Raw genomic sequence first — 12,845 nt, forward strand, 5'->3', positions numbered from 1 at the left:
ATACTTTGTATATGAGGGAGTATGGATGAAATACACAAATTAATCACATATTTTAGCCATTACCACAAAAAAAGCAAGCTGGGAAACTTTGGAGCCTAAGCATGTTGCTCCATAATTAGCTACAGACAGACTTAACTAAATCAAGGTACCTGAACAACTAATTCTAAATGGAGATATGGAACTGAGTTATCTCATTACAGCTGCACAAGACAACAATGACTGGATTACCTGGTAAGAGAATCTGCTTCAGCTGAAAAGGATCAAAAAAATTTACACTGGATGAACAAATACACAGTTAGAATAATGGAACTGGTCCCTACCTTTGGTGTACTGCAGTATCCTTTGTAAAAGGACAGGGTACTTTGTGATTCTCTGCGTTACCAACAGGATACATTCAGGAATCCCAAGACGCCTCACCAGGGAGCTGCTCATTTTTTTCTAAGGAATAAAGGTGGAAGTTTAATTTCTGTAGCAAAACGGTCACCACAGTGCAGGAAGGAGATGCTTTTTCCATTGACTATGTCTGTCCTACCAGATCCTACCTTGACAAATGCCTGAAACCGCTTGTCCTTGGAGTACAGATCTTTGAAGTAATTGACTGCCTCGTTGTGATGCCCGCAGAATTTGCCGTAGGTTTTCTTCATTCGCTCGGCGCTGTCACCAGAGAACTGTAAGACATGAGACACAGACCTCCAATCTGCACTGAGCTCCTGGTGTGATATCCCAGCAGTGCCTGCCAGCCTCTCAAAAGAATCTGATGAAACTAAATTAGTCCAAAGCATCCTTAATCAAGCAAGCAGATCTCCAGAAAGTAAAAGAGCTGATTTAGGGAATTTACTGAGTTCACACCTACAGCAGAATTTGGGATTCTACTCACAGGGTTTAACAGACAAAAAGAAGGCAGAAACCACGGATAAAGAAAAGTAAAATGACCCACCCAAAGTTAAACAGCAGGTCAGTAACGTAGCCAAGAGACACACTGAGCATATTTTGCTGTGAGCTCCTGCCTACACTCTAGGCTATAGTCGGACTGTTTTGTGCCTGTCAGCAAATGCTTCTCTTTCCCACAAAATGAACTAAATCAATTTTCAACAGTGGACCTTCGTCTGAAAGAGCAAAAAGTGCCTAAAAAAAAGCAGAGGCGGAGATTCTTACATGTGGGAAGAGTAAAGGTGCCATCAGCTGTGATTATCTGACAGGCACAAACAGGAGGGAAGGAAAAGTGCCTGGTTTCCAGCTGTGTTCTCAGAACTGCAAGCATTTTCCAGCACTTACTTGATTCACTAGGATGTCACCTATCCTCTTGATAACAAAGTTCTTTTCACTTTTGTCTGCCAATGACTCCTTCTTCCTTTCCAGAATCCGCTGGAAAAAGTTACTGTGGATTTGCAGCAAGTTTTCCAGGCAGGGAAAGATCTTGTCAATGACTTGTTGATCATACTGCAGCTCCTTCAACATCGCTGCGCTGTACACATCGTTCATGATCTTCAGGGTGCGGACATGATGCATTTCTGTCTGCATTAGCTCTGTATAGGATGGGGACAAGGTCAAAACCAAGGTCACTGTGGAGTTCATGGGTTACAGCACAAGGAAAAGCTGCCAGGAGAAAGCTCTTCCATAATTGGGCTTCCCTCTGGTTTCAAAAAATTTTATGTCAGCTATTGAAACATCAATCAGTAGCTTCATGTATGAGAGAAAAAGTGAGAGAAATAGTTTCACATGTAAAAGCAGAGCAGAGGAATCCCACAATAAAGAGCTTTGGACACTGAAGTCTGAACCTTCAGCCCTGGTATCTGCTCCTTCCTAACCCACTGGCAGCCTCAGCGTACTGCCCTTTTGCCATAGAGGATGGTTCCTGAACCTGTCAGGAGAAGACTTCCTAGCTACCTGCTCTGCTGTAACTGAGTTTAAATGTCATCAGCAGACAAACAAGGAGAGGCAGTTTCTGGGAATTTTTAATGGCTTCTGGATATGGGAAATGCAAAAAAAAAGCCTTCGCAGAATACATTACATTTCTAAGAACTGCAAGAATGAAACTATGGCTTCTAAGGAAACCAACTCAATGTTTCCTGACCTAAAGTTCAGTGACCTAAAGTTTCCCAAATCCATGCATGTGGGAACATCAAGAAGCTATCTAAAACAAGTGAAAAATGAAGATGCAGGTATCTCACCATAAATGACATCTTGCCGTTTGACAACATCTTTGTTTTGCTGCTGTAGGAACTTGCTGTCCACTACTTGGCTCCAGGACTCAGCCTCCAGCTGCTTGGAATCTAATTCCAGTTCTCCCATGAGCTGTCCTTCATTCATGTCCGCTCCTTCACAAAGCAATGTAAGTGCCATTAAGATGTGGGTAACTTGTCCTGTTTGAGATTCCTGTCTATTCATTTAGGTTTAGGCATTGTCTGTCACACCACAGACACCACACACATTCTCCTTTCCTGACACAAATGATCATATACCACGTAAGGACAAGGTTATGAAAAGCACTTTTAAAGATTATTTCTTAGTTGCAAAGAACTAGTTGGCCATTTTCACACAGACCAAATTCTAGTTCAGATAATGTATTCTGAAGCTGTAATGCAACAACATTGCAGATAAAAAACCACAGTAGAAGAGGAAATGTTTTTCCCTGAGCTAAATTCCAAGTAACTCAACTGTAACTGAAACCTTCTAAATGTTTTCCCACAATTCAACAAGCTAAAGTAATTAATATGTGGGGCTTTGTTTATCATGCTGATATTCTAAGATTAAAATAAATGCACATTAATTGTCCATTAGAAAGGAGGACACTTGCTGAAAATGGATTTTGTATTTCTGGAAAGCAGCACTGAGACCTTCCTTTTGCCATAAATGCCATGGGGATCTCTTACCTTCATCAACCAGTGACTCCATGGATTCATTCACCCGGCTGATTTTATGTAAGGAGTCTGTTGACTGCGACAGGAATTTCCAAGTGTGTATTAAGTTGTCATCGTTCCCAACTCTGCTGAAAAACAGAACGTACAATATTGTTTATGACATAAAAAACCCAGCCAAATGTACTTTCAAATAACCAGAAGAAATGCATTTTAAATACGAATTGGAAAAAAAAAAGCCAGCACTGCACGATTACATACAGAAATGTGCTTTTAGTTCTTTTCTAACCACCCTCTGGGGCTCAAGAAGCTGTAAGAGGTACAGTTCTGAGTGCTGGTGCTTCTTCCATAAAGAATCACACCTGAGGTTTTATGGTTTGGATAACTCCATTTCCACTACTTTCCATTTTAGTCACATCCCATCCTCACTGCCCTTGGTGCAAGCAGTGCAAAAAATGCAACACCAAAGGCTATACAAGAGTCCTTATCATTAGCTCTGAGAAAGATGAGAAAAATGGACTGAAAAAATTTCACCATGACTAGCCAGGGCATTCAAACTGCCCAGAACATGCCAGTCCATGCTACTGCCTCACGTGTAGAACTGCTCAAAATGCAGGTAGGGTAGGAACCATAAACTAGATTTTCTTCTATGATTTTTTTTTTTTAATTAATTACTTATAACACAGTCCAAACCCACCAGGCAGACTGCAGCTCTATGCCTTCACCCCTACTGTCATGGACACAAAAGTTAATACAATACCTGAGCTGCAAATGTGTGCTTGCACAGTATCCAGCCTAAGGCAAGGGAATTTCCTCCTGGATCCCAGAGCATCTCTATGAAGTGGCCTTGAATCTAACCAGGCCAACTCAGACTCCTCTGAACTCATGCTATGACTAAACTAACCCAGGCAACCTGATTGTGCAGAAGACACCTGAAGGTATCATACATAACATGGGTATTTCAGGCTTTGTGAACCTCTTCTGTACTTTTAGCACAAATCATAGTCCATGAATCTATTTTCAGTGAGATCTGAACTTCGTTATGTTCGCAGTGTCAGGTAACACAGGGGTGATCAGGTGTCCAGGGAGAAACCTTACCCTGCAATGTTCTGTATCGAGACACTTTTAGAAAGTGCTGTAGGCTGCTGTGATGATCTCCTGTTGTTGAACATTGAGGTGACAGTGCTTTCATCGGGAGCAAGGATTGCTGAACGAGGGCGCTCCTTGGGCTGCGAGCCTGCAAGGGAAGGGTCAGAGAGGAGTCAGGCCGTGTAACTGCCTTAACTGCTGCTAACCGTGATGGTGATGATGACTTAAAGGATCCGGGCACTAAAATTCACTTCCTTATTGTTCTAGAATCATCAGCAGGGGATCTCAGCAGTTAAAACCAGCCACAGGAAGGAAAGAACATGGATCCCTGTGCAGAATTGACTGCACTACACTACGCTTAAAATTCCTAGGTGGGATCTGCAAGTCCAGAAACATATACTTTGGAAACTGAATTTAATTTTATGTGATAAATAGTCATATGTTTTAATCTACTCTGTTGCTTTGTCACTCCCCTGGGCCTATAATTATATGCATCTTGCTGCTTCTGGTCACATTTTTTGAGAAGGTTTCTCTATCAGTATATGCCACAGAGAAATGATAATCCTTATTTCATTATACTATCATTATAGTTTTACTATCATTATAGATTAGCTTTAACTAATCTTTCATATTAATTCCAGATTTTTTCCTTCTTCAGATGCATTTCTGCTTTCTGGAGTGACATCTCTGATAAATACCACAGTGATTACAACTGTATTATGCAGTGTGGCTCCATACAGAGATCTTCAAGCTATCACTTAACAAAGCTTATCACTTAAGCTCATCAAATCATGGCACTATAAAACCCATTTGGGCTATTTCATGCCTATTCTATACCCTTGGTCACACTGTACTGCAAAGTCAGGAAAAGTTTGTCAGCATTCCTCCTATTCAAAATTAAACTTTTTATTTTGACTACCTCAAAGCCTAAGACTACTTAATTAAAACAAAAATAAATGTATTTTGAATAAACATCCTCTCCACAGGCTGCATCTTCCAGATTTTGTGACCTTACCGCTGTAGGCAAGTAGTTATTTTAAATCTACACCGGTCAAGTGGTTATTTTAAATCTGAGATGACTTTACGTCTGCTGAAAGCTACATGGCCACTGCAGAAGCAGATGAACTCTGTACAACTTCAGTACAACTTCTGAAATCTCAAATATTGCTTACCACACGCAGAGAATGTTCTCATCCCTGCTTTGATAAACACTTATCTTTCATAATATCAAGTTAGCAGTTGTCAGAACAGTTAAGAACATCATCAAAGGAGAGGGAAAGGAAGTTTTCTTACTTTTGTTTCTCATGGTTACTGTGGGTAACGAAGAGGTATCATGTGCCTGCAGCATCCCTCTCTGTGGCTGAAAGAAAAATGAATTTCACTGTAATTTCTTCCTCCTTTTCCGCAGCAATTTGTTCCATATAACTAAATTAAAAAAGTTCTGTTTTTCTGAATCCTCTCAGAACAGATCAGTTTTTGGCTGTACGTGTATTTTTAAACATATATATATATATATGTATATATTTATTTATTTTCCCCACCACCATTGAAATGGGAAAAATAACAGATGGAGAAACAGGAAAATGAGAAAGTGCTGATAGTACTGAAGAGAACTGAAAATCATACTTGTATAAACATTATTTATCTTGGAGAACCAGGTTCCTTGCATTTGAGGTAAGCACAAACTTTGTGTGTTCCTTATATAAACGACATATTTAATAGTTTTCACGTAGGGCACAGTGCCTGAAGTTCTTTCCAAGAAGCTGGAAAGTTTGTGACATATAATAGAAGATGTTATATATCTGCATAAACTTTTTTTTGTTTATTCAGTAGAGTACATGAACTCTCTTACCTTCATTTTGACCTTTGCACAAGAAGCAAAACTCTCCTTACAGCCTTTGTGAACAATTGCATTGCAGTCTGTCAAAAGTAAAAAACCCAACTAATTAAAGAAAACCACACAGAAAACAGGTCAGTTTTCACCATTTGTAATCTGAACTGTTAATTTACACAACTGAGAATTAGACCTTTCAAGTATCATTGTGGTTTACACGAGTAGCTACAAATACTGAGAGACAGGCTCCTCTCCAGGATAATTAGCCTTTTGTTTGTTAATAAGATTTCCTCAAGGAATTTAACAGGAAATTCTGTTTAAAAATCAATGCAAGGTTGAGCTGCCAGGGGTCTTAACCAGTGGGTCTTAAATTAAAGAAAAAAAAAGGAAAGAAAAATGATGGCATTATTACTCTGAAAGTAAGGTGGAAAGCTGAAGCAGGAGATGGAAACAGAAACCAATTGTAGGGTCAATATTTTCTCTGAGAACAGAAATACTGTTCTCATCAAAATACGGACTGTGAGATCCAAAAGACAGGAAAATTCATTTACACAAACTCAGACATCACAGGCAAGATCTACAGCACAGAAACCCACAGGGTTTTACTAAAGAGTTACCAGAAGAAGTAACAGGACCATGTGTCAGGTGACCATGTTGGGACTTCCTGCTGAAAACTGCACTGAAGACACCGTTTTGGTTGGAAACCACAGCACCCACCAGTCCAAAGACCATCATGCTTTAAACCCCAGCCTTTGCTGCTTACACGCCAGAGCAAAAGCTATGTGGTTTTTTGGAGTCTGCCCCTGATCTCTGCCAGCAAATTTCTGGGAAAGGACGATTAAAACTACTTTTTTTTTTTTTTTCCATAATAATTGATAATACGGTTTGAGGCTGTAACTCTTTCAGCAGATAAAAGATCACAACTCAAATACTCTCAGATGAGATTCAGTAGCTTAGAGAAAATTATTTCCACTCATTCATGAAAACACTAACACAGATAATGAATTGTACTTTAGATGTAAGCGTAAAGTTCAGAATTATTTCTTGAAAAAATAAGAAAGGAAAAAATTCCATGTCCAGAATGACAATATGTGCTAACATTCCTAGTGTTTTTTACATTTAGGCCTACTTAACAAAAGCCAGTAATTCTGATATTTTGACAGAGATAAGGGTAAGGCTATAGGGTGTTCCTATTCTGTCATCTCACAGTTTCCTGTGCAAGAAAGACAGAACAAAGAAACCTGCGTGTTCTTGCAGAAACCCACAAGCACTATCATTTTTTCAGATCGAACAAGGAAGTGGGGCAGAACCTGCTTCTGGTGCACAAAGACAGGCAGCAAGACAATTCAGAATCATTAAATTCACACTTCAGGCCTTGAAAGTCTGAAAGCAGCTCTTTAGTATGTATCATTTGGTAATACAACATCTGGATTTTTTAGATTGAAAAATCTGGTTTCAAGGACTTTTTCTCACCTATTCAACTCTTCAGCAGGCAGGAAGTTCCTCCAACTCCTCTATATCACTAGTATTAATAATTAAAACCCCCAAAAGCTTATTTTCTGCATTACTGATAGTAAAAAAAAAAATAAAAAAGACCAGGCAGGAAGCTATTAAAAGTTAGGCTTTTTTGCTTGCCCATTTGTTTCACAGTATTCTCAATCTTTTAGCATTGACTAGCTGTTTCAGGAAGCTGGGGGGGCATCACTGAAAAGCTGAGACATTGTTTTAAAATAATCCAGTGCTTTAAAAGGCATTAAGAAAGAGCAGTGATGCTCACTAGTTTGCAACAGCACAGGAATAACGGAGCCTCTGCTGCTGGTTATCCACAATTTCCAAAGCATCTGATAGTTGATTTTAAGATGCAACAGGAGGAAGGAGCACTCTCAGATGTGAGATTTCAACCTGGGCCCTCATCAAACCTTCCTCATGGCATTCTTTCTTGTCCAGTGCAGAACAGTTACAATAATTCTCCATCATATCTTGGAAATAAGGAAAGAACACCTATGCTAAAACATATGACACTGTTGGGTTATTTTAACTCATTAGAATATAGAGAAAATTAAATTGGGATATATTTGACTTTCTAAGTGGCTTCAGAAGCCAAAGAAAGTTGAGTGGGGAAAGGGAGAGAATGCATTTGAGAGCTTATAACTGTTGATGTTTTCCATTTCCCATCAGGCTGACACAGAGTGTGTTTCATGCAAACAACTTTGCTGAAATCTCTTCCAGGAAACTCGGAACTGCCATTCGGGATTCAGCTGGCTGCCCCTTCCCCTGCTCACATCTACCAGGAGGAATACAGGACTCCAGTCTGGGAGCAGTTCCCATAAATGCTTTGACTTATCTCTAGGCTAGTGGAGTAAAAAATTACTAATAGTGAGGAAAGAAGAGCCCTGAGCTGCAGTGGGAAAAAGACATTTTTGTCTTCATATTCTACAGCTTTGGGCAGCACTCTGGGCTCGACCACACAAACTCTGCTGACCTTATCAAGCTACAGGCATGAGAAACTGTGTGATAAGAAAAGAGAACAAAATCACTAATCTGGCAGAAACCCCCAGATGTATTTCCTGTCCTGCCTGGACTGTAGTGCACGTACCTCACACACACACAGGTAGTTGCCATTTGACCTGTGATGCAATTTCTTGTAAAAAGGGAGAAGAGGGTGAGTATTTCCTTTCTGTACCATGTGGTTCTGACCAAGGGCTCACCGAAGCAGTTCAGAGAACTAAAGCAATACACTACAGATGGGTGGGACTTTTTTTTCCCTTTGGAAGTAAAAGCCATGATCCAAGCCAGCTGTCCCTGTCCTTTGTCCATCTTATCAAAGCAGCTCAGGCCCAAGCCATAACATGCAGCCGAAATAAACAAAGTTCTCCAGCTGACTGACACAGCCCAACAAGGGGTAGAAAACCCCGTGGGATGCTGTGATGGCTGAGCTCAAGCTTGGAATGAGGTTGCAGGACACCTCCATGCAGCCACGACTCATTTCAGTCCAGTTTCCACAAGGCAACATGCTGCTGCTCCATGAATCACTATCTCCAAAGTCTCCCTCCCACCCTACATCCTTAAGGAAAATGAAAAGAAGGCGTAAGGTTCGCATTTTCCATGTCAGATTCAATGAAAAACAAAAGGAAGGGAGGGAACCTCCCCTGACTTACTTGCACAGTAGTACGAATCCTTATTGAAAGGCTTCATACAGTGGTAACAGGTTGCTTGGGCTACAACAGCGGTTGCAGTGAAGGCATGTCCATTTGACTGCTTCTTATCTTTTTCCTTCTCCTTGGAATCTTTGTCCTTCTCTTTAGTCTTCTCTTTATCTTTCTCCTTTTCCTGCAGAGAAAAAATGACCAAAAGCCTCGTTACTCTGCAGAGGTCTATTCTCTAGTTACAAATTCCTCAGTGTTTGCCTTTGGCACTGCAATGATATCGACCAGTGCACACCTCAACAATGGTCATGTGTCTGCCCAGCTCTCCCTTACAAAAACCACCTTACAGCCCCCATGGATGTGGATTTACATACTACTGACTCACAGATGTCTCACCAGCAGATATGAAACTCAGTCTGTTCTGAAGGAAGCTATTTTCTTTCACCTCTGTTTTATATTTCTTGGTTTAATGACTTTACCTCTTTTCTTCTTCTGGGCTCTCATCAGCCTCTTCAGTGCTTTCAATGAATTATGTTCAGTACAAACACTACATGCAGTGTGTGTCAAATTTTCAACACAGTTAATTTTTAAGGCCAACCTGTAAAGCTTGAGATTTGCAACTGCATTTTTAATGGAGAACACAAGCTCTTCCTCAGCGCCTGTACAGCCTCACTGCCAGAATATTTCCACCTCTGTTTTCCTTCCAACTAGCAACTTCTTCAATAGTTACATGCAACCCCAGGTAATCATGTGAAGCTTTTTGGGAAAATGGATCTTTTACATTCTTGACATATGGGAGCACAGAAAGGCAGAGGAACAACAGCAACGCCATAAAAGATGCTCTCATCTTCACAAAGCACAAGCCACAGTTCAGCCTCTGGGCTACTCAGCTTTGGAAAGATGACAAGCACAGCCACCTTATCCAACTTTTAGCAGAGTTTCTGCTTACTTTTCTATCGCTACCTTAGATAGAAAATACTAAATACTAAAAATTTGAAACATTTTCCCCTGCAGCCTTTCATGGATTTGGAATTCTTCCAAACAATTTTTAAAGGAAACTCCACAGAAAAACTCCAAATTTGAATTACAGCGACTCCTTGTCTTTCTGTGTACCAACCTATAACACGTTTACCATAAGATTCAGCTGCAGTTCTGTTAACTGTTACTGTGGATTTCCTGGCATCTGAAAGAGAAGCTTAACCAGAAATTGGTAAAGGCTTCTGTGAGCTTATCTTTGCATTTTGTTATTTATATGCTATGTGTCGTCTGCCTAATATTGTCACAGCCTGAATATCAGAGAGCTGCAGAGCAGCCCATGTGAGCAACTGCCATGAAGTGGTTAAAAGAGGTATCGAGCTGTGCAGTCACCCGCAGGGAAACTGTTGAGCTTTTGATGACACACTCAAATAATGAGTAACTCAGCCTAAGGACTCTCTTCTCCCAACACTTCCCAGGCAAAATGCCCAGTGTCGGAGTCTCTCCCTGTAAAGTGTCATAAACAAAAAGTCTATTTACTGGCCCCAAATGCTATTTTGTTCTGCAAATAAGCAAAACTAGGAGCATTACCATATGGAACAATCCTGTCTGAAGCAGAAAACCTGCCAGGAAGAGTCTGTGTTGCATCTGTGTTGCATCATATCTCCGCCTCCTTTGAGCCATCAGCTTGGCTCACCACCCCACAGAAACCTCCACAGTCCCATCCTCCATCCACTGACCTGCCCACCTTTAACCATGTCCAGCCTGGCAGGATTCAAGAAATTAAACTGCAGTTTAGGCCTTGGCTGATGGTATTAAGCTGATGCCTGGAGTTTTGCTCTATTGCCAAGTCTTGTGAAGCTCCAGGAGAAAAGATCACTCTAAGCTCAGGGCAAATCTTGTGACTCTCATGATGAAAGGAGATTTCCCATCCTATGCTTTAAACCTACCTGATGTCTACTGCAAAGCCCAGTAATTCTGAAGTCTAGAATAATACCCTGCCTTCATGAAAATTACTGTAAAAAACATTTTAATTAAAGCTGAACGACCCCAGAAAAAACAGGAAATGGGTGCACCACTTTCAAGGAGGAAACAGCACACTATGCACAGGCTGCCAGCCACTCCACTGAAGGACAAGGTCTCAAAATGAGATTTTTTTTTTTCAGCTTTTTTCCTATGACAGTTACTGGAACTTTATTTTTAAAAAGGATTGTAAAAAAACAAGACCATTTTCCTGAGCTGTTGGAGCCGCCAGCAAGATTTGAAGCCCGGCTCTGCGGCTGAACCGACGTGCAGGAACAGACACGGCAGGTACCGCAGACCCAAAGGAACAGATCTGCAGCAGCCGATCCCTCCCCCAGAGAACCACGAAGCTCTTACCTCCCAGTGCTTAAGTCCTACCAGCTTCACTGTTATCTGAGGTACTTCTGCAAACCTATTCCATTTTATCGACATCCTTCCCCCGGGGGGCAGGAGCGCTGCTCCCCACCAGCACTAGCCCATCCTGACAGGCGGGAGCTGCCGGCAAGGCCAGCTGGGGGGATGGCAGGCACAGAGCAGTTGAGCAAAAGGGGGAGGGCGGGACGATTGCTGCTAACTTCCTTGAAGATGATTTTAGCTACTTTGCTGTTGCTTTCATCTTGCCCTACCCTAGCTGCCACTGCTAAAGAGAAGGAAAAAAAAAAATACACAGGGCAGAAAAGGATGTGATTAATCTTTTAGAAGTCACAAGTCACCACGAGACCACCCATTTAAAAGGTAGAGGGTAGTAAATCAAACACTCTGTGATGTTTGGGATAGAAATAAAGCGAATTTTAACATACCTCAGTGTTGCTATGCAGTACTTCAGCAAACAAAGTGCTGCAGAAGATGCCCAAACAGAAAGGTTTGGTGTGTTTGCGCTCCTCCTGCTCTACACATCAGGAATATTCCCTGTCTCCTAATCCTTTCAGGCACTTACAACTCCTACTATATACACTGAAACGCTGTTGGTGGTATAGCACTGCCTTATTACTGCGCAAGGCAAGGAAAAAGAGAAATTACTCATGCTAATTGTCATCATTTCTTAGAAACCCTCTACCAGAAGGGAAAAAAATGAAGTTTTTCTTTTTTTCCTGAATTGACAGAAATAGAGCATGTTTTAGACTTCAAGAATGTGAATCAGGGCACGTTGCTAATGGCAAGAGATTCACTGCTAATCCCCGAATAACACCAAATACATGCCAGACTTCTATCAGTATCCCCTACAGTTAATGCTCCAAACACCTCTTTATTTTTAAGGTTTTTTTTAAGGGATTTTCCAAAAGAGCTGTAGCCATTAGTAGGCTCAGGGGTGCTTTATTTTACAGTTCATCTTAGAATGAACTGTAAAACAGTGCAGGTTTGGAGATAAGTAAAACCCAGCTGGAAAGAAGCTGAAGCGAAGCGTCCCTCCCTCCTGACAGCCCCGACAGCAGCAGAAACCAGCTTCCTGTCAAACTTCCTCTTTAAAGGTTTGTTGTTTTTCTTTTTAATGCTTACCAGTTTTCCTCAGCCATAATGCTGCTGAGAAATCAGTGTTCCCAAGGATTTTTTGGTAAAAAAAAAAATCATTAGGATTTTTAGGCTGGAGCCTAAAAATGTAAGGTGTTTTGTTAGGCTGGAGCCCCCAAAAAGCATGTCATGCAAACATTCCACCGTAAGCAGAGACGAAACTGTAATTTGAATGATATCCTGGCTTTTTAATTAGTAAAAATATCAGAATTGATTATCAGCTGCAATTTCTGTAGTGTGTCTTATTGTGGGGATTTTGGAGCAATTCTTTATCAACACTTTCAGATGCAATCATGACATTAGTGAAATCAGCCTACACTTACTTAACAAAAGGAGAGCAAATTTCTCAAAGCAATTCTGTTGTATTTTCTTATGTGTTTCAACCAGATCTCTTATCTTTCTCTCTAGTTC

The 12,845-nt window shown here is 40.9% G+C and overlaps 1 protein-coding gene and 1 long non-coding RNA gene across 22 annotated transcripts in view; one reads left to right on the plus strand and one right to left on the minus strand.

Annotated features, from left to right (window-relative positions):
• The window catches only part of AKAP13 (A-kinase anchoring protein 13), a 208,446-nt gene that overhangs the window by 13,223 nt on the left and 182,378 nt on the right, over positions 1 to 12,845 (minus strand). For 16 of the 21 annotated variants that reach the window (XM_064669029.1, XM_064669030.1, XM_064669026.1 and 13 more), the window contains 9 exons: positions 8,940 to 9,111; positions 5,800 to 5,867; positions 5,241 to 5,307; positions 3,957 to 4,095; positions 2,874 to 2,989; positions 2,172 to 2,318; positions 1,276 to 1,526; positions 543 to 668; positions 321 to 438 (listed from right to left, as the gene is read on the minus strand). In XM_064669029.1, coding sequence (XP_064525099.1) covers positions 321 to 438; positions 543 to 668; positions 1,276 to 1,526; positions 2,172 to 2,318; positions 2,874 to 2,989; positions 3,957 to 4,095; positions 5,241 to 5,307; positions 5,800 to 5,867; positions 8,940 to 9,111 — 1,204 coding nt within the window. The remainder of the gene's footprint in view (positions 1 to 320; positions 439 to 542; positions 669 to 1,275; positions 1,527 to 2,171; positions 2,319 to 2,873; positions 2,990 to 3,956; positions 4,096 to 5,240; positions 5,308 to 5,799; positions 5,868 to 8,939; positions 9,112 to 12,845) is intronic. The other 5 variants (XM_064669028.1, XM_064669039.1, XM_064669035.1 and 2 more) reach the window with 1 other exon arrangement.
• On the plus strand, positions 2,221 to 4,862 carry LOC135420996 (uncharacterized). The gene is made up of 2 exons (XR_010433809.1): positions 2,221 to 2,332; positions 4,215 to 4,862. It is a non-coding gene; the product is annotated as an uncharacterized LOC135420996 (long non-coding RNA).

This window comes from Pseudopipra pipra, chromosome 12 (assembly GCF_036250125.1).
Source record: "Pseudopipra pipra isolate bDixPip1 chromosome 12, bDixPip1.hap1, whole genome shotgun sequence".
Classification (NCBI taxonomy): Eukaryota; Metazoa; Chordata; class Aves; order Passeriformes; family Pipridae; genus Pseudopipra; species Pseudopipra pipra.